The sequence below is a fragment of the Acyrthosiphon pisum genome, chromosome A2, assembly GCF_005508785.2.
Source record: "Acyrthosiphon pisum isolate AL4f chromosome A2, pea_aphid_22Mar2018_4r6ur, whole genome shotgun sequence".
Taxonomy (NCBI): Eukaryota; Metazoa; Arthropoda; class Insecta; order Hemiptera; family Aphididae; genus Acyrthosiphon; species Acyrthosiphon pisum.
The window spans coordinates 74534375-74558308 of NC_042495.1; the positions used below are offsets into that span (position 1 = coordinate 74534375).

A 23934-nucleotide genomic window follows, 5' to 3' on the forward strand; every position below is an offset into this window, starting at 1 on the left:
CTGAACTCATTTTAAATGATGATGGATAAATACCATCCTTCAACGAACGACAAAATATCAACCATAACAGAAAACAGATTGCATACCTAATATTAAATAGGAACGTTCCAGGTAAACCATCCGGACTAGCTGATTTCACATTATTTAATGAGGATAAACCATATTCAACGTCGATAAGACTGATTTCACAGTTGCTAGGCAGATGAGAATGATAACAAGGAATATCAAGAAGTTGCTTAATAAATGTAGATGTATTAGCATATACTGTACTAAAATATGAGGAGAATAGGTTCGAGATTGATTCAGAACCCGAACAAGTAATATTATCCCAGTGCATTGTGTTCGGAATTACACTACCTGAAGCATTCTTTCGTATAAAATCCCAGAAAGTGCGTGGATTCTACTTAAGTTTATTTTCGGTTTGGAATAAGAATGATTTATAGCATTTTTTATACTCGAATTTATAACGACTCCGAAGGTTAGAGAACGCATTATAGTCTAAAGGACATCGTGATGCTTTAAATTTAGCATGGGTGACTTTTTTTAAAAACACAATTGATTTAAGATCTTAAGAAAACCAATGCGGAAATTTAGACGATGTATAAGTAACTTTAGGAACGAAATTTAACACACAAAAATGTAAAGCATCATACAGTGCATCAGTAGAAGAATTAACATCCAGTAATCCAATAGTTTCCAACCAATTGAACGAATTAAGAAACGCAGATATTTTAGTATATTTAGCATGACGAAAATCAAAGTATTCATGAGTATTATCAACGAGAGGCAGTTCACTGTTAATGGCAAATTTGATTTCTAACGCAGGATGATACGTATCGCAGGCAACTATGACAACATCAGATTTAACAACAGATAGTCTTGTCTCATTTGAGAAGACTAGGTCAAGTATACCTCCATGCAAATTTGATACTTGGTTCAGCTGAAAAATGTTGTAAAAAGAAAACAGTTCAGGAATACACCGAACTCTAGGACCAGACGTAGTAGAGTATGTAAGACCAAAGTTATCGTTAGACCATGATATATCAGGTAAGTTAAAGTTGCCACATATAATGAATAAGCATCCAGTATGAGAATCAATAACAGATTGAGCAGCAGTAACAAAAGAATCATATACAATAACTGGACTAAACTTTTTAAATTAGCCTATCTTCTTTATATACAAAATAATCCATCGGAAATTTCAAAATAATATATAATTGGTTGCCATAGTAATATGAAGACACACACAGACGGAAATCTCAAAATAATAAATAATTGGTTGCCATGGTAATGTGGAGACACACACAGACGGAAATCTCAAAATAATATATGAATGGTTGCCATGGTAATATGGACACACACACACACACCCACATACATTCATTTTTATATATATAGATTATGACAAAATTCTAAGGAAAAAAGTTTTTTACTAGAATACTATATCTCTATTCAATATTTCAATCATAATGTGGGGTTTAAAGGGTTAAATGTTTTTGTTTTTATGTAACATAAAATAAATGAAATATCAATGTAAATTTATTATATATTTTTTTTATAATCAGCTATCAGCTAAAGTTTTTTTTTTTATAAATTATCTAAGCATTATCTAGATAATTTTATTTGAATTAATCTATTATTTCATCTAGATGATTATATTGAAAAATATCTAGATAATTATTTGATTATCTATGCCTAACACTGCCGTCGCGAAACGAAAACTGGTCGCCACCGAAGCCTGATCTTATTTGGAATAGAGCATAGATCATATACATACAACATACTATGTAATAATAGTGATCTTTTTTTTCCCGTGTTAAATCAGTACAGGGAAGCCGATAATAATAGTGATCTAAGGTGTGACGAAACTACGCAAGTAGCATATGTACAGAATGGGCGAATCATCTGAATAATATATTATGAAGTATTGACAGTTTTGAATCGATTACCCAGTACTTACATTACTTTTTTTTTATTAAGGAATTATTAAAAGTACAGACGAAAGAGCAGCAGCTAACGATTACATAATATACTGTTTATAATACGACATATTTTTTTAACACAATATAGGTAATTACCCTTCCATAGGCTTTTAAGTGTTTCTTAGAACCTTTCTAATTTTTGTTCAACAAAATAGAGAGTATTAAAAATTGAGGATATAAACAATTTAAGCAACAATCCACAATGCAATATGACTGGTTATTAACAATAATTTATTAATTAGTAGTAATAGACGTATAGTTGTTTTATGATAAATATACATTTTTATTAAGTACAGTCTTTCAACCGACAGAAAAATATAACTAATATTTGATAATAATTATTCAATATAAAAACCAATTTAATAATGCAATTAAAATATGATGAAAAAACATAATGAAGGAAATTAGTTATTAACTTCATGAATCAAGATACGATAAATGGGCTTACTTTTTAGATAATTAGTTGAATTAAAGAAGATATGTGTTGAAGTATTTTAAAACGAATGAGACAACAAAAAACTTTAAGTTAATAAGAGCAAGAATTTTTTAACCGGAAATGAGCTTGTTGAGAAATGAAATGTTTTTTTTGGACATCAGAAAACGAATGATAAAAAAAGAAGCAGTCAAACGAAAATACTATAAATATCAATTAAGTGTTATAATTTTTAATTTCTTATCATTATTATATCTCATAAATAAAGGATAACGATAGTGGATATCTATGAATCTATGATATGTACAATAGGTATGTCGTATATGTTTATAAAAAATGTACGTATTATAACATGGCATTGTTTGAATAAAAATAGCAATTACAATTTGTATAGGTACATAACATTATTATTATGAACAATTCACGTGGATTAAAAGACAAAAAACTATTACTTCTGAACTCACCTTTTAAACGTGCGTCCTTGAACAATATTTATTGCTTATTGGTACATGAATATAATTAAAAAGTTGTAGAGTAGCCAGTTGCCAGTATATCTATATACTATATATAGTTATTATAGTGTTGTATACTACAACTTCTAAAAATACTTGTATTCACGTTCATTGTAAAATTACCTAAATTTGTTATTATTCATTGAACCTTTATAAAAAGTTCCTTGATTAAAACGATTAATGTAGGTACTTATACTCAAAAGTATACTGTTTTTAAGTAGTTTTTGGCTGTGCTAAAATATGACACAGAAAATTGTATTACCTATAGTATGTTTTTATTAGGTAATATTTTGTATTATTGAATATTGAACATGGCAATAATATTTAAGTGATTATTGATGTAATTTATGGTTGATAATAGTATACCTATTTATTTATAATGTACTTTATGTAATATATTTTATTGTAAATAATTATTATCTATTGTTATATAACGTCGTAAAGAAAAGTAATGAATACATTATACCCACTGGCTACTCATATACCTAATTCATATAAATTCATAATACAATTTTTTATTTATAACTCTTAGCAAAATATTTATTTTAAAAGGAGAGTAATATAAATTAGTAATAACCAAGGCTGGGCATTAACGAGTTAAAGAGTTAAAGTTAAGTTAAAAAGTTAAGTTACTTTTAATTAAGTTACTTAACGAGTTACTTTTTTTTTAAGAAGTAACTTCTATCTTAACGAATTACTTTTTTTTAAAAGTAACTTATAACTTAACTCGTTAATTCATTTTATAATCACGTTAAATTATATACTTTTATAATTAATTTGATTATTAATATTTAGTTCATAGTTGGTAATAACAAAGTAAAATTTAAAAGTTTTACCATATCACTTTGGAAAACTTTTAGGTAAAAAAGTAAAATATACAAATAATTTAATTATTTTGTTGGATTTCATAATATATAAGTACTTACAACAAAATACATTTTTTTAAGATATAAAGACCTACATTATAATATTATGTTATTTGTAGATCTTTAACATGAGGTGTAAATGGTGTAATTATAAGTTTTATATGAAAAAAAAAAGTAAATTATTTTTAACTAAGTTAAGTTACTTATTTTTTCCAGCCAACTTGTAACTTTAACAAGTTAAATAAAAAAGGAAAGGAACTTTTAACTTTAAACTTAACTTACATTTTTCCAAATTAACTTAACTTAACGAGTTAATAAAAATAGTTAACTTGCCCAGCCTTGGTAATAACTAATAATGTTAATAAATTCAGGTTTTATACGTATAGTTTACATTATCCATTAGGTATATTATTAGTGTTAAAACTATATTAAACATTATTCAAATATGTTTCTACATAACAATCAGTAGCCAGTAGGTACCATTAATTTCAAACACGTATACCTACCTACGTCATGCATTATCTTTGCACACATAAAATACAGGATGATATTTCAAAGTGATTATTTATGATTTTTGTAGCTTCCTTAGGAAATCTATGTTTTTAATTTTAAACAATGTTCTATCCTATGTCTTATAATTATAATATTTTAATAATTGCATATTTGTATCCCATTTTTATGTCAATGCGGTTTTCAATTCTAATTTTTTTTTTCTAAGTGGCTTAAAATAAATATAAATTTACATTAATACCTAAGTATTTAAATATATATTTTAATCAATAAATTTCGATTTCCTGTCTAATAAATTATATATTTCAGATGTATATTTATTAAATTGATAACACCTCTTTCAATATTTAGAATAGCCAGAGATGTATTGGTAAATAATGTTTTGAGTATACGACATGGTTTCCAAAATTTATCTCAAAAAAATGTTTCTCCCTACCTTACCAAATTAGTTAAAAAACATACTTTTGCTGGTTACTCCTTAATTCTCAAACACGTTGTAATGGAAAAAAAAACAAGAATAATGAACAAATTATCCATATATGGAATAAATATGGATAGTATAAATATTTTTTTATCCATTGTAAATACCTATTTTCAGCAGTCGATCTATTTACACATCAGCTATATTATTTATGATTACATTGTATGGTTCTCGTGTGGTATGGTGCATCACAGATAATCACAGAACTTAAAAAGAAAAAACACAGTTTAAAACGGAATAAAACAAATAATAAAACATTGTACCCATTGACCCATTCAACGTATACTCACCGCTTACTCCGTATACGCATTTTATTATAAACATTGTTATGATTTTATGAATATACGACGTTATTCCCGTATAAACTTTAAATTCTAATACACTCCTGAGAATAGCTAAATTTTAAAAACAGTCTTGCAGCATAAGACTTTTTTTCCAATTATTTGCTTCAATTAAGAACATATTCAATATTCAATAATGTACAATATTCAATGTTAAATATTATTATTATATCGTATTATATATGTTTATTATTATGTGGGAGCTTTGGAAAAATTTCGATCAACAAGTTTCAACTATAACTGGGTGCCCCGGAATGTTATGATAAGCCGCAAGAGTGTCATTAGCAGAAAAAGGTTGAGAACCATTGACTTACGGGTAACACAATTCAACACAAATGCTCGGCTTTCAAATTTCATCCTCAAACAAATTATTTTACACAAAATGTTGATACAAATAAAAATAAACCGATTATTAGAAACCGATCGGCTAACTGTGAGTAAATATTAATAACAATATAATACGAATAGTTAAAAGTCGTGGACTCTGGAAAAATAATTTTTTAGCTTATCTTTTTTTCTCCAGTAAATTATAAGCGTAAAATAATTGTAAAAAACAAATTATTATTCCACTATTATTATCATCGCAAATTATACAAAATTTGTATATTTAATATTAAAAAAAAATGTTCTTTTTATAACAATCCAACATCAATACTGTAGAAAATTAGAAAGTATATCAATTTCAAAATGGTAATGTACATTTTAATATTAATACCCGATTTAATATAATATAATTATAATGATAAATTTAACAGGTAAAAAAGTTGTAATATAAATGCTTTATAAGTTTACTTATAAAATATGATAAGGACAAGTTTCAAAAATTATAATAAATAAAATAAATAAACTATCCACCACGCTCATAACCTTTCTCGAGATCTGGTTCGCGTAAAAAAATCAACCCTTAAAATGATGTTATACGGTATTATGGTAAAGGTTTTTTTCTATGCAGAATGATTCAGAATGCATGCCACGTTTGATTTCTGAGTCTATTTTTTTTGGTTTTGTAAGAGCAAAAAGGTTTTTTTTTACATTTTATTTTTGAATTACATTTAATATTAAGCTTCAGTTAACAATCTAATTATTATTGACTACCATTTTTCGTCGCAGTTCAGTTTTTATTTTTTCATAAATCATAGTTGTAGTTAACAACTTCTAAGCAGATTATTTATCTGAAAATGTCGATGTATGTATAATATCGAACAATCAAACATTATTTTTTCTTATTATACGCACTTATAATATTTTAGATAAACCATAAACGAAGTGGTGCATCACAATTTCGAAGGGTGTCTCCTATAGCTACAGCTGTGGTTCTGCCACTTCACTCTTCATATTATCTAAACTATAAACGATAATGAAAAACCAATATTGGTTTAATATTCGATGCATACATGTATCTATTATGTTCAGGGAAATATTCTACTTCAGAATTCATAATTTAAAATATGGACTGTAGTCACTCAAAAAAAGTAAATATAATCACCATTATAAAAAGAAAAAAAAATCAGATCTGTTTGCAAAATAACATATTATTATGTCGACACGTCGTGTTATAATCTGTATAAGTACTTAAGTACTTACAATTATATGTAAGACAAGTATATAAAACAATTCACAAAAATCGTCAGAAAAATTGATTGTACATAGGGTGTTATACATAATAATCGTCGTCGATGCTCACCACTGTACATTTTCACTTGCTGTTCGTCGATCCACAGGGATAAGTCGTCCTTTTTCGTCTGTAGCTGCTGCTGCTTGTGCTTGAGCGTGCACACGACCACGGCCGTAGCGCACAGCGGCAGCAAGTACAACGCCGCGGCCGGTAGACGAGCCATGTGGCGGCGTCGCGCACGTTTCGCTAGCGATCGAGCGGGCGATGTATAGTATACTTTTTAAACTGTACGGTTATTTATTATTATTGATACGTGACTTCGTGCGCGGAAGGGCGAGGCACGGACACCTATACTTATTATGATTTATGTCGCTCGCACGACGTGCACGTTTACTCGTATTAAGCGGGATGACGGCGAGCGGACGTACGCGCAGCGATTACGACGCGAAGCGATACACGATTTTACACACCGACTATAGTTTCGCAAAGGAATAACAGGGTTTTCGGAGAAGGGACGTCGCCGGACTCGTTAAAAATGATCTATCGTCACGATCGATGGACGGCGGCGGCGATCGTCAAACCAGGTGCTCTCCGTATTTATTATTTTTGTTTTTCTCCGTCTCTCTCACTCCCGTCGCCTTCGAGGGTGTATGAAAATCCCGTGCTGTGCGCGGGGTTATGCTACGGAGGTGTATTTAGCCCGCGGCGAGGTACTGTCAGCGGCGGCGGTGGTGTTCGGTGATGTCGGCGTCGGTGGTGGTGGAAGTGGTGGTGGCGACGGTAATAATATTATAATATACAAGAATAATACAATGGTATATACAATAATATCGTGTATCTATTATATATAACCGATAGTGGTGCGAGCGCCGCGCCAACTGGTTTTCTCGCCTAACCTAACCCAACTGACCGGGTTCGCGCGTCGGCGGTCTGCCGGCGGAACGTCTGCCCCATCGTCGCTCCCGCTCGCTGCCGACGACGACCGCGACGCTCGCGTATACAACGCTGCCGCCTGTCGCCGCTGCTGATACGACCTGCCGTGACGGGCGGCGGTGTCGGCGACGAGACCGGCCGGACCAGTTGTTGTCCGTGTTTATAATATATCGCAGTGATGCGGACACCAGCCCTACTCTTTTCACACACCGCCTCCGCCATCGTCTGCGTACATATTATTATACTTTTTTATGTATATTATCATATTTTCTTATATTTAATAACATGCGTACATACATAATAGTGTAGTGTACCACCCACGGCCGCCGATGCGACCACGACGTGTTTTATTATAATAATATAATATATTTTTGTATTTCATCATCATCATCATCATCATCGTCGTTGTCAATGCGCGAACGGAGTGATTGTGTTAAACTTTGAATCGTATTAGCCTTTATCATAAATATTAGTAATTATAATCAATGGTACGAGTTAAACGCTCGATGGTCGGTCACTTGGTCGCGTGCTGTATGATGTATTATTACCAGCTGTTTAATGTTTATTCCCTAAAAGTTGGTTAAGTATGTATACCTATTAATTATATGCATATCTATGTCTTAAAAGTTCATTAAGTTATGTAGGTAGGTATGCATCATATTATTAACAAGCTCGGTTAAATGTATTGTATTTTATTGTGATATCTGGCAATAGATGTTTATAAATCATTATCACCCGCAGAGCCGCAGAGGATATCACATCCACATGTGTTTTCTCCGTATTACGATCTGTAAGTAAAGTTATAGACGGACAACATGAAGGAAATTTTTCCTATAGTATTGTACTATAGTAAATTTACCTGTTATCAAACTTAAAGTTGAGGGGTTGAGCGCAGCAGTGGCCCAACCCTAAAAATGGTTAATGGGAGTAATACAACTTTTAAATTTCTTCAGATCATAAGATATTATGTTGATGCAGTAACTTATAAAATGCTGCCATCTAGTGAAAAAAATTTATAAAAAAAATAGACCGGTGTTGCACTGAAATATTTTGAATTTTAATCAAGTTTATATCATTCTCTCAGTTTACGAATTTTGGAGGGTTAGGCAACTGTTGCGCTCAAACCACCAGTTAAAACTTAAAACATCATATTTTTATGTATATTGGATTTTTTACGATGGTTAAATTGGTCTGTAGTATATTATAAGATTTATTAAAATTTTATATTTTACATACTCATAACTATTGTGGATGCTAGTTAAAATATAGTACAAAAGATTGATGATTGGTCAATTCAAACTAATATTTAAGTTATAACATTATTACAAGTTAAATAAAATTGCTAAACTAAAAGTTGCTATTTTGCTGGTGGAAAGAGAGAAAACAAATACCTAGGTATAAAGTGCTTAAATACGAGTAACGACTTGCCACTTGGTAAGATTGATATCTATTATATTTGTGTGAGTTATACAAACTTTTCGTGACGACACTTCTATTATAATATATTGTAGGTTGTGTTCGGAGATTCACCCGTCGTGATTTTACCTGGTGAAATCTTTTTTTTATTACCTTATTATATCTACGCTAAAATATAAGCTTACATAGTATATTGAACGCGTATTGTATTTTATATTACATCATTTTCACATTTCGCACATCACGCGTTTAAAACTATATTGCCTGAAAATATTGTCGACGACTGCTTGTTTTAATTCTTTTCGCTAGCGTGTTGATTTCCGCTCTATTTTGACTATACATACACACATTTTGGGTATACTGCTACATTATACATATGAGTTATAAAACGAATTTTCATCTCATAAGGTAAACAAGATTTATACCTACCTTGCAACTGCGTATTTGATTATTATTTGTTTATTACTTACAAATAGGTCTCTGCTTGTATAGTACTTAATTTCTTATACAACCTTTTTTATTAGCTGATTTGAGTTAATTCGAGTGTTATATTATAAAATTATGAATCTTTAATAAACAGCAACGTTATGATATTGGTTACCACTTAAGTTTCACATTACCACCTATATGGCAATCGCTATATACAATATACTTGTATTCATATATAAGTCAGCGCAATGCAAACGATAGAAAATATTTTTGTGACTCACTCTGTACGTATTTGTTTAACTTCTCCATTTATATTGTGTCTGTAAACTGAATGGCGAATGGTGATGATCACGTTACAAGAACGATTATTATTAATAACAGAAACAAATTAATATGTCCCTATCCGGCTGTAGTTATAGACAGATTGAAAGAGAATGCACCTTTATATTATAATGTACTATATGCAGGGAATATAATTGATTATGAAAGAGAGGGTAAATTTTTCGTTTTAACGGACGTATATCTATTAACGGTTCAATTATCATTCATATATATATATATACAATATATATAAATTAAGTTAATTATTTTTATATTATTGTTCTTCATACATCGACTTTATCCATGAAAAAATGATATTTAATTTTAAAAAAAGGTACATTACAAACTGTCAATATCTTGTTATATAGCCATACAGGCAGTAGTGTAATTATTCTTTTTTTTAATAATTTCATTACAAATTCTTATATAAATTTGTTATTATTTTTATATAGGTTTAGATCGTTTATTTATTTACATGTTTATAAGTATATAGTTTTAGTTTTTCCAATGTATATAAAAATCATGTAAAAGCATATAATAATCTTAAAATAAAATGTCTAAGTATTTAAAAACACCTCGAAAATCCTAAAAACCTCTAAAAATAAAAATAAAAATAACAACCTTAACATTTAAAATTGTTATTAAGAACGCTTAAATAGACTATAACAGTGGTTATCAACCTTTTTGGGTCCACGACTACTTTTGATTTTGAAATCAAATATATGGCTCCCATACGCAAATTTAAAACAAACAATTAATTTACATTATTCAATCCAACTTTATTCAATGACGAAATCTGTCAATCAGCCGATCTATCTCTTACATACCCAAGTGCGTACAACATATATAGGGCGTGCAGACTTACACGGCAGCGAAAAGTAGATAACAAAAACTATAAATTATTACAATTTTTTTTTTAGTTTTCGAACGCTCATTTGATAATAACCAACGACGCCCCTGGGAGCCGCGACGCGCAGGTTGAAAACCACTGGACTATAATATTGATAGTGCATCGGGATTTCGGCCGATATAATACTAAATCTTGAGACCTGAAGACATACTAGGATCTTAGCAAAAAATAAAAAGAAAGACAGACTTTATATTATGAACCATACATTTACTTTAGTTTAATTTTTTAATTTATTATCTTTGAATTTTCATTTACCATTTACCTAATTTAATTTATAATAATAAATTAATATAATTATATGATGCATTAAAGTTAACGAACAAGGGGGATGTGGGGGGCTAGTCTATAATTATAAAAACTTATATCCTACCCCAGAACCAATTCCTAATTATGCCACTGCATACAGGTAATGAACGTAGACAATGGATTAAATGTGACGAATATCACATATGTATTTATGTATATTATATGCAATTAGATTTTAGAAGACAATTAATCAATGAAAAAAGCATAAAATAACATTATTATTAGGTATAGGTATGTACCTATTATAAGTTAATAAATAAATAAATTATACACGATTGCTGTTAATTTACTACCTATATTATTATATTTTTTTATGGACTGGTAAAAGCTATACGATGAGTTTTAAATTATCAAAATGGGTATAAATACCGGCCTAGTACATGTATACCGTATATATAGTAGCTTATACCGTTAATTCAAAATCTAAACCCTAAGGGGTGTGAAAAAAGGTGTTAGGTACTGCCAATATATTTTCCCACATATTGTATTATTGTATGTAAAATATACTACATTAGAAATATACAACAATTAAATCCAATAGCTTGAAAATATTTTGTTTAAAATAATAATAAAGTAACTTTGTAATTTAGACATTGGTGATTGTCGATTGGTGTTTGCGCAATGTTTTATATGGATGTTTTACTTTACATGATGATTGAACAATAAATGAAGTAATCGCACTACTTATTGTATAGTGTATACTTTATAGTAACTTTTATTTTATGTATTGCGTGTATCTAGGTGAAAAAATTACCAGTGAACAAATTGAATTAGGTAGGTATAACCTATAGGTATTAATTATTACCTACACCTAAAATAAATTTAACCAGATCCATTATAATAATTGTATTACCTAACTGATATAGTGATATCTATATTAGGGTAGGTGTAGGTATATAATTATCTGTTTAAAATTTGAACATAAATTCAGTAAGATGATATTCTTATTTAATATGGGTAAAATACTAAAACGTTATACTTATTAGTTATTAATTATTATATAAGTGCCCAGGTTAAGAAGTATATCTTTACGGCTACACTTAGTCATGAAACTGACTCTGATCCATGACTCTGACCAATGACCCTCACTAATATGTAAGTACCTATAATAACCACATAGGTAGGTACTAGGTACTAGGTATAGTAAATAACATTTATCATAATACCGATAAAATATTGTAATATAGGTATACATAATTGTTTTATATTGTTTTCTATTATACAATGTTGATGAAAAAAAAAATATTTACAATCTATAAAAAAATAAATACCTACATTATATCCCATGTTTTCAGACTTTTCACAAATATTTTATTATTTTTTAAAAATTAGAATAGAAATAAAGTGCACACTTTTAAATAAGTATTAATGTACCTATATGATTTGTTCTTTTCAATAATTTACTGAGCTGAGGTAATTTCGAAGATCCTGGTTTAATAAAAAAAAAATAAAACTGTTTTTATAAAACATTCGCGATAGGTAGTTTAGAACTATGATTCAAATACAAATATAACAGAACATCTCCACGTATATTCATCCAGAGTTAGGTACAATATGGATATTTATAAATGTTATTCATAAAAATGTATACCCGTTACCTACTGAAACCAAAAACACTAAAATAAATTTATAATTGTATTTCAAAATCCTTAAAATTTAATCAATAGTTATTTATATTTAAAGTAATGAAAAAAAATTGGTTTCTACTTAAGGCGTATAAAATAAAAATATTATAATAATTTATATTTTAATAAATATCTTACTGGGGAATTATTTTGAAATATATCATGTATAAAACTCTAAAAGTAATGCATTTAGAAGACCAATAATTAATAATGATGATATTCAAACAACGCATGATACACATATTTTAAAGCATATTATTGTGCTATTGTCTATTAAGAGTAGGCACTATGTTTAAACTAACATGATGATATAATAAATTGTTAGTTAATTTAAGATAGGGGGATTTTCTGTTGCATTACAACAATATATATATAATGAATTATTATATATACGACACACCTACTGAAACAACCTATATCATGTCTCTATGGACTATGTCTGATATTCTATATTGTTCATGTTATAGTACGGCGTCTGTAACTACACTATAGTACTATACTATAATAGGTAGGTACCTACTTCGATATGGTAATGTGGTGTTCTTATCAGCATATTATGTTTTCCATAAAATTAGTAATAATGACGTAATTAGTAATTAGTAATTAATGGCATATATTACACTGTTATGTAGTTACATTTAAAATGTGCTAACTACTTGGAAATTACTTTGATTTTCGATAAAGTTGACATAATATATTTCAAAATAATCAATTTTTCTGTTACCAAAACGTTTAACATTTGCAAATTATGTGAATGATAGTATCGAGGCTGGCGAATAAACTCAGTACCTAATGGCCTTTTTTAATACAATAGAATAACACAAGTATAAAATCGTATAGGAATGAAAAAAAAAAGGATAATGTCCATAGCGTCACGATATGATGTGGAGATAAGACTTCTGCAGACACAAAAAACGCTGAATATACAACCCATATTATTCTTTATGTGCATACACAATATAATATAATATAATATAATATATATATATATACACATGATAATACACAATGTAAAAAAAACATGTTTAACAGGACGGCTCCATATTTGGCTCATCGAAACAGGTTTATGAGAGTTTTTACCCTGGGATAAAATATGTTTCGTGCAATAGCTTAGATCTTATAAAATTAATTATAAACACTTCTCGTGTAGAAATATACCTTTAGCTATAATAGCGCTATAATAGCGACTATTGTCTTGCAAACTCAAGACATTTTGGAAATAATTTTCATGATTATATAATGAAACGACATGATGATATATACGTAGAATATAATATATAAATGCTGCTATACGAATTATAAATATGTACATATACTTACTTCATATAAGTAGCTATTGTTGTACCTAGTATTATATTATTATGGCTATTAATTATAGAATGCTGTGTTTATATGACATTTACAGGGTAGATATGTGCTATTTTCACGATTTTAAATGTGTAATAAAAAGGATCATGATGGTCGCATATGGACAATGGACATGGTATTGGTGCATATAGCCTATATAGGTAAGAGTATAAGACTATATCGAAATATTGCGCGTCTCAGCCGTGATGAATACTATTAAGTACCTACAAATAGTCGATAGATTACCTTATATAAGTTCATTTTTCAAAATAGCGTACGAAATATTGGTAAGTATTACATTAAGATTATGTAATTTGTATATCATTAAGCATTATGTATAACACGAAAACTAGAATTTCAGTCTTCATGGCATAGGCGTAGGTAGGTACCAAGGATTTTTCAAAAATGATTAGAGAAGGGTTAATTAGGTACCATAACAATTTTTTTTCAGTATAAATTATTATAATGATATAAATAACTTCATAATTAATTCAATATATAAAGTATAAATTGTTCCAGGTATAGATAGGTACTGTTTTATGTTACGTAATGGGCCCCCACACGAACATGTTCAGTGGGGCCCATTATCTTCTTGAAGAATAAATAAAAATAAAATAAATAATAAATGATAGTATAGGTAGGTACATTATATTATTATACCTATTATTTATTTTTATATAACTACCGCATAGGCGCAAATAGCGTTTGGGATTAGGGGGGGGGGGGGCTAAAGCATTACTTTGATAATATTGAATAAGCTTAAAAAAAAACGTAGGAAATGTTTGGGGGGCTATGGGCATTTTTGGGAGGGCTTAGCCCCTAAAGCCCTTCCCTATTTGCACCTATGAACTACCATCTATATGGCTTTATTATATTTTGGACAAATCATCTAATTGCATTCTTCTATAGGTGCCTTTTTTGAAAATAATGTAAATATTTAATAGTATTAATATACAGGATTTTTTTTAGCGTAAGACACTCGTTATCTAGAAAACATATTTTTAATTGTTTTCATAATTATCATTATTTTAAGTTTTACTTTATTGAATTACAATATATGTAATATATATTTTTATATTCATATTTTGAAGCAGAATATTTTTCATAATATTTTGATATGCAAAGATAACATTTTAAACGAGCATTATTATAGCCTATAGGTACATTGTTAATTAGTATGTAAGTATACAAGTTTAGATGAGCGGACTAGCGGAACAACATATTGCAAGAGATCAGTACCCAGGGGTCATCTTACTTAGCTCATCTAACTTTAAATACTTATTAGTTATTACTAAATACTAATAAATAATAATTATTCAAAATACCCTCAAAAATATTCTGCTTTTAAATATGAAACTAAAAATGTATATTATATCATCACAATCATAGATAAAATCTTATCTATAAACGTGAAGTTGCTACCCGAAGAAGAATGGGGCATTTTCCATCAGTATTATAGGATATTTTTAAATAGCAATCACCTACCCGTTTCCGCCATTGCCCACTTTTGCAATTATTAAAAAGTTTGGTTTCTGTTTCTTCTAATTTAAATCAGATATAAAAACAACTAAAAATCAAAAAGATTTTTTTTCATTAATGTTGTTTTTTAACATTTAGTATAATTAATTTAACACAAGTTCTATAAAATCTACACAGTTCACACATATATAAAACTTAAAATTGATTGTTGATATGACTAATTATTTATATTATTGTTATATTACAGAAATTATGATGACTATAAATAGACAAATTATTACGTATATAGTTGTGATTTTTTAATTTGAGTTATTAGTTATTATATTTTAGAATCTGAGCGGGGCGATGAATGTATTGATTTTACAATGTACAATGATGTGTGTTGTTTTTTTTGTGTCTGTCATCACTTTTTAGGACAGTAAAAATGATTAGATTTTCTTCAACGGTATTTTTTCAGATAGGAAAGTGAATCTATAGTTGGTACTTTGGGGTCTCAAAAGTAAACATTTCCTAGTAGTTTTCAAAAGCACCGTGAAAAGAAAAAAGAAAAATTAAGGAAAAACGGGAATTTTTACTCAAAATCTGTTTTGAGAAACGATTTTGGCTTATTTGGTGCAACTCTAAAACAAATGACCGTAGGTACATGAAATTTTGACTGAATGTTTATATTAGCATTTTACACCATAACATTTTCCAAATATTTCGACTTATTTTGAGCTGTTTACAGACGTTTTCAGTTTCCATTTTTTTTAGTTTTTTTTTTCTAAAAATATCAATAAAATTTTATAGTTGGTTAAAAATTTTGAAAATTTAATAGAAAGATTCTAGACTCTAGAATCTAGAGTATTTTTTCAAAAGCAGATGAAAAAATTAAAAATCCATGGTCACATTTTTTTTCATAAGCAATGAAAGTTCAAATATTGACAAAATACGTTAAAATAACGAAAATTTGCAAATTATTTTGAGTTAGAAATTCATAAAAAAAAATTCTGTAAAACAAGATTCCTTATAAAATTGTCAAAAAAAAAACGTCTACAAGAAACTGAAATTAAATTTTTATGAGCGTTTGAAATTCATATTTTTACAACATTTGATATTCACTCGATTTCTCATGTTACGGTTTTCTTATTTTGTTGTAATTAAAAACGAATGACTGTATACTCAGCTATTCCAAATAAGATCATGAGTCGGCGGCGACCAGTTTTCGTCGGGCGGCGGTCAGACATATGGCCAAATGCCGTCCCCACTATGGCGACGCGTCAGGCGCACAACTCGGCCGCCGACCGTTGAGTATAGATACTTGAAAATTTCACTGAATATTTATATTAGCATTTTCTATACACCATACAATTTTGAAAATAATTTGACTCTTTTGAGCTGTTTACGAACATTGAAGTTTTCAATTTTTTTAGTTTTTTTTTCTATAAATATCAATAAAATTTTATTTGTTGGACCAAAAAGCGTCAAAATTTAAAACAAGGCTTCTGATATATTGTTACAATAGTAGTTGAAAAATATTAAATTTTTAATAAAATTGCCATTGTATTAACATAGGCAATATTTTTTCTTATAAGCATTTAAAGTCAAAAAATTAGAAAATGTAATACAATAAAGTTCCTCGTATAGTTGAAATTAAAAAAGAAATTGAGCGTATATCCACAGTAATTTTTAATGAGTAATTAAAGTATTTGAAGAATTTTGACAATATTTATAGAAATCACGAAAATTTGCATTCATAAAAATGTTTATTTATATATCTTAGAGTTGGAAGCTTAATACAAGGTTTCTCATATATTTGTCCACAATTATCAACAAAAAAAGATTACCCATCTTGGGATATCACTCTGCTGTACAGTAGGTTAGGGCGCTAAACGTTTGGTCACATCGACCCAAAAGCCAACACGTTTGGGTACAAATAGACACAACGTTTGGACAAAAAATAAAAGGTATTTTATAATTTTACCTGGTGAATCAAAGAACGTTTGGGCAAAGGTGGGCAAGTTAATGAAAATAATTAACTCAAGTTAAGTTAAGTTAAGAGGACACAATATCGATAAGTTAAAAGTTAACAGTTGACAAATTATAAATTTAACTCGATAAGTTAAAAGTTAATAAAGAAAAAAATATCAACTTAACTCAGTTTAAAAAAAGTTAATCTATTTTTTTTTTAATTAGGTAGTAATAGTATGTAAATCACATTAAGAGTGAATGTGTCTTTCTAATTTCTAATCTATTAGTTATAAAAAACAATTTTATTGAACTTTTATCATGATGTACACTGTATACCCTTTTACTTTTACTTGACTATTATTTACTAATTCAAACTATACTCATCTCAAATTAATAATTTAACAAATATATTTTTTTATATTGTATATCAATTGAATGCCATAATACGTGAAGATGAGAGTACCGTAGAACGGGGTAAGTGGACCAGTTTTTGGTATATTTCTTAAGATTCCGAAGAATCTATTTGATCAAAACGATTGAAACGTGGAATATATAATCTATACGTATAAAGGTACAACTATCTATTCATGATTTTTTTTTTTCAAAGTTTTTTATACTTTTTTTTGTTCTAAAAAGTGGACCAGGTATTTGATTTTCATTAAAAACCACTTAGACCAATTCTAGTTTTGAAGTGGACCACTGAATGGCATTTTTTTCAAATAGTTACACCTCTTTTTGAGCATTACAATTGTTTTCCCTGTTTATTCATAATATATGCAATAAGCTAAATTTAGAAATATAAAATTTTTATTTAATAATTTTCGTAAAACAATTTGATTTAATTTCAGAGATTTAACTTTCAGTGTTAAATTTTGTTCAGTGTACTTCAAATTATAGCGACAATTATAATTTTTCCTGTTACTTCTTGATGTTTTGAGGGGGTCCGATTCACCAGACGTTTTTAAAATTGCCTATAAATTGTTTCGCCGAAAACTAAATAACAACAAATTTACAATTATGATTGAAATAATAAATTCATATGAACTTATTGATAAGATTATTAAGAGTGAAAATTTTAAATTTAGTAGCTTACTTTTGAGATATTAATGACTTTTTAAAGACTTCTAAATAAAAACAAAAAAGTAGTTTTGGTATCAAAATTATTTTGATGACATATTTTTTACGTATTGTTTTTATTAGTATCAACAATTGTTCGGTAACATATTGTTTTGAGTGTAGAATTGATTAAATTAATTAGGATAAAACTATGTCAAAGTTATGATGACAAACATTCAAAAAAATGAGAATGGGCCACTTCATACCAGCCGGTTCACTTCACCCCGTCCCACGTTACATAGCTGTATTTTATTATAAGTTAAAATATAACATTAAAACATAACAATTGTCAATTTGTAATTTAAAATTATTAATTTTATTAAAAACATATATAATTGCAACTCGCATAATATATAATTTACAACTTAATAAAATATATTAATATACACAAAATTATGTTATCAAGAAAAAGAACGGAAATGTTAGTGTTTTTGTATAGGATTATTTTTATTTTATACTGATATAGTAGTATTTACGTTTACGTATAAACGAAAAATTTCAAAATGTTTTTAACTTGATGGATTTTTTTTAAATCAACTGAGAAAAGCTAAGTTATTTCAACTGTAAATTAAACTAGTTAAGTTCATAAGTTGATTAGAAAATGAACTATTTAGTAAAGTTAATTTTATTTACTAGTAAATTCATTTTCTAAAAAGTACACTTTCTTTCATGTGGACTCTTTTCGTTTATTATTTTACCGTTGTCAAGCATATATAAACAAACATCGTCGGGATTTATTTTATTGAGGCTATAATTTGTAGTCTAATTATTTTAAGTCTAATTAAATTCAAATACAATTACAATTACAAATTGTACTTGATTTCAATGGCAAACGATAAGTTTAATTTCACTTTAAGTGAGGAGTTGGTAATCAATCTGACGCAAATAATGCTGATAATAGTAATGAAAATCAAAACAATCGTATTCCTAATAACAATGTCAATGGATGCTCTTTACTTTCAAACAATCTTCTTGAATCTGAAGTTAATAATCGTGGATATATTCAAAATCTTGATGTGAATGAACATTATATCGGTAAATTGGATATAGTTTGTCGTCATTGCAATGCGAAACACTTCAATGCTGAAGTAGTTAGTGGTAAAAATAATTCGTTTAATACTTGATGTAGCCATGGTGAAGTTTTTCTAGATCCTTTACCCGATCCACCGCCGTTATTAAAAGGTTTGTTGAATCGAACTCACGAACATTCAAATCAGTTCCATGATCGTAATCGGTGCTACAATAGTACATTAGATTTTGCTTCTTTTAATGCAAATTTGGTTATTTTAGATATCAGACGCCTGGTCCTCATTGCTTCAAAACACAAGGTCAAATCTACTATCAAATGAACACTGATCTTTACCCAGCTGCAGGGGAGCTTCCTTATTTTGGGAAATTGTTTATAATCGATCAGAATAAGTCAACAGATATACGATGCAATATGTTTTCAACTTTGAATAGAAAAATTATTAATGCGATTTATGGTATGCTTCGTCAACAAAATCAATTTGTTCAGTCTCTGCGAATGATGCATGATGAAATACGAGAGTCAATGATTAACAATCAAATGAACTGAACCTGAAATAAGACTGTTATTTTCGCTGAAACCTGGTATGGATTTGAGGTGATACAATCCACAAAGAGTTAATGAAGTTGCAACACTTTTTACTATAACGGCAGACGGTGATATCCCTGAATTATATGTAACAATTTATAACAAGGCCTCAAAAACTTTTCAATTTATCAGCTCCATGGATCCTAATGTTGAACCTTGGATTTATCCGTTGTTTTATCCGTATGGTACAAAAGGTTGGCATTCCAATTTTTCGGGTGTTAATAAGCAGATTTTCAAGAGCTGCTTATGTAAAGTATAGAATGTCAATCCGAGATGACGAACATAATGTATGGGTGGTCGATTGTTTCAGTAATGGATTGTTGATAATTATGTAAAAATTGAAAAAGATAGAATGACCTGCAGCAGGGATCATCAATCGTCCATTCGTGCTGATTCTTATCAGGGATTAATAGGTCATTTACAGTAAGAAGCAGATGATAGAAATTACGAAGTAGGAAAAATGGTAATTCTCCCATCTTCAATCACTGGTTCACCACGAAATATGTTATAACATTATAAATATATTATCTTGTTATAACAAGATGCGATGGCTATTGTTCGAACATTTGGTAGACCAGATGTATTTATAACAATGACATGTAATCCTTAATGGCGTGAAATAAAAGCCAAACTGCTTCTGATTGACCTTATATTGTTTCATAAGTTTTTAATATAAAAAAATATGAATTAATTAACGATATTAATTTCCGATATTATAAAAAAAAAAATATTTGGTGCGTATGTTTATGTCGTTGAATATCAAAAGCGAGGGTTACCTCATGTACATATATTAGTAACATTGAAACAAAATAATAAAACTACTACAGCTGCAGCAATTGATAAATATATTTCTGCTGAAATTCCAATAGATTGTAATTGATAAAATAAATTGCAGGGTTGTTGCATTACTCGATAAAGATTCAGAAAAAGTGTATATTGGTACGGATAAAACAGAAAACTGCGATAATAGAAATATAACTAATGTTTATTGCCTGAATATTTGAATTCTTTTAATCTGCCAAACTTTCCACCATATGAATTGAAGTTAATGAATTGTAATGTTACTTAATAATCTAAATTTTGCCTAAGGTCTTTGCAATGGCACGAGGCTACACATATATTGCAATTGGCAAATAATCTTTTTAAGTGTCGAATATTAACTGGTGACAAAGCTGGAGATATTATATTCATATACCTATCGTATAACGTTGTACTGTAAAGTGTAAAGGTATTTATCCATTTACTTTTAAGCAACGACAATTTCCTGTAATATTAGCTTTTGCAATGACCATAAATAAAAGCCAGGGACAGACTTTTGAGAAAATAGGATTGGACCTTCGTAGAGATGCATTCAATCGTGGTCATCTATACGTTGCCTTTTCTCGAGTTCGATCTTATCAATCATTAAGAATTTTTCTAGGAGAACAACGAGATAATAACAATATCAAGAACTATGTTTACACAGAAATTTATAAATAAAAATTAAGATATTGTATAATTTTCTCGAGATTTATATTAGAATCATAAAATATGTTATCAGCACATGTGTAACATATGATGTGTTCCGTTGAAATAAACAAATATTTTATTATAATTAATGATGATGCGTAGATTAAAAACAATTCAAGGTTTCAAACAAGCAGAGATACTAAAAAATATACACGCGCGCGAAGTGCGCATTCGGTCTCGTGTAATCAAAATAATACCTACAAAACGTGTGGACTTTGATTCTCGATATTTTATATTCGGAGCGAATCAATACCAATTTTGGCAAATTCAATTTTGTTTTTTTTGTGTAAGTCAAAAACAATTGACCTTCTATTCTTTTAATTTTTCACAGATGTTAATATGGCCAAATGTAATCTCCTACATGAATAAACTTTTTACCTAAAAATAAAAGATATGTAATCTCCTACAAAGATATTTTTACCTGACAAAAAATAGGGTAATATACTATAATTTAATTTAATAATTTTTGATAATTAATGTGTTACAAGACTGATATTTTATTTTTAATATCGAAAATGAAAAATACAAAGGTTTGTTTTTTTACCCAAGTCATTTGGTATTTAATATTTAATAATATATGATAATTAAACGGTTTAAACTGGAGGAAATTATTACATTTTATAATATATATATATAAGTGCTAGAGGGTACTAGCAATATCCACTTACTATCTTTTGAAGGAGTTAACACTATCTGTTGTAGGAGTTAACACTACCTATCTATTGTAGGAGTCAACACTATCTTTTGTAGGAGTTAGCACTGTGTCTATGTAGGAGATTACCTACATTTCTAGGAGTTTACCATTCCCCGTTAATATTGGTTATTTGATATTTCCATACTTGATAACATTTTGACACTTTTAAAGCTTTATAGCCATGAAATATCATGAATTTTTTTAGTTTTTTTTCAATAATATTGTCAATAAATAATTTTATGATTGATTAAAAAAAAATTGAGTTTAAATCCACACTAGACTTTTACAATTGCCTGAAGCTTAAATGAACTCGATAAAATCACGTAAGAGTGTATATTATTTTTCAGTTAAGAAACATGGACGAAAGTAACATCAACATTGTTATAAAAACTGTCACGGATGCAACGGATTAACCGATCTCGAACAAACTTGTCACGGTGATAGTGCCAACAAGTGGTTTTGATCGATGTCCTACCTACCATCGATGAATAATCACCGAAAAACTAAATTTTGATACCTTAATTTTGTTTCCGTAGAAACATAGATCCGCCATAAATCAATAATTTCACAACAAATATACTTGAAACATGCCTCGATTAAGAAAAGGAGCAAATATAAGCCGAAAAACAGCGAATAGAAGAAGAGATAACTACAACGCCATGATTCAACAAGCTGTACTTGAAGATTATCGTATCAATTCAATGTACACTTGACCAAACCAAGATGATAACGTTAAATATGCAAAATTATTCCAAGAAAACTTAGACAAAAAATCCTATTGCTTATGTACAAATTGTCAGCGAAAAGAATATTGGCACCTTCTAATACATCAATTGGAACGTCTGTATATGGCCGTGTTTTATTCGAGCAGTTTACAAAGGTATTCGAGTTAACGGAAATTATGTGACAAACAGGCGATTCACAACAACAGTTTAGAGAAACGTTGCAAAGAATGGCTCTAGGATCTTTGGAACAGATTGATTACAAAGTACTCAAGAATCGCTTTGTAGTGAATAACATAGGACAAACTGAAACATTCAAAAACGCTCTACAAATATTTTCTAAGAAAACAGAAGTTGATATTTACAATGAAACAATGCTAAACTCTCCTGTTACTTCAATTCAAGCTAAGAACAACAACGAAACTGCTTCGCGAAGCTCCACCGAAGAAAATTGTTTAAAACTGTCAAGAGGATGTCGTGTGATGCTTAAACAAAACGTATGGACATCGCAAGGTTTGTGCAATGGTTCACTTGGCACTAATTACGATATCATATATAAGCCAGATAATAAAGACACTCATCTAGATGAACAACCTTTATGTGTATTGTAACGGATAGAATCCGTTTACTCACAACACATAACTATCATTATATATGAATAGTTAAATTCGGCATAAGCGATTAGGTAAACGACCTCCTTAAACGATTTTGGCAATAGTCAAAATTGCAAATATACAGTAAAAGGTTAACCCGGGTAGTTAAAATAACCGAGCGGTATCGCGAGCCATATATATTTCTGAGATACAAACACGTATCAGTTGA

At 29.0% G+C, this 23934-nt stretch overlaps 1 protein-coding gene across 1 annotated transcript in view; it reads right to left on the reverse strand.

Moving 5' to 3' along the window:
• The window catches only part of LOC100569060 (protein shifted), a 27756-nt gene extending 20062 nt beyond the window's left edge, over nucleotides 1-7694 (reverse strand). Inside the window, exon 1 of the mRNA XM_003241201.4 lies at nucleotides 6810-7694. Within this exon, the coding sequence (XP_003241249.1) occupies nucleotides 6810-6963 (154 nt within the window). The 5' untranslated portion in view covers nucleotides 6964-7694. The remainder of the gene's footprint in view (nucleotides 1-6809) is intronic.
• Nucleotides 7695-23934: the final 16240 nt, after the last annotated feature.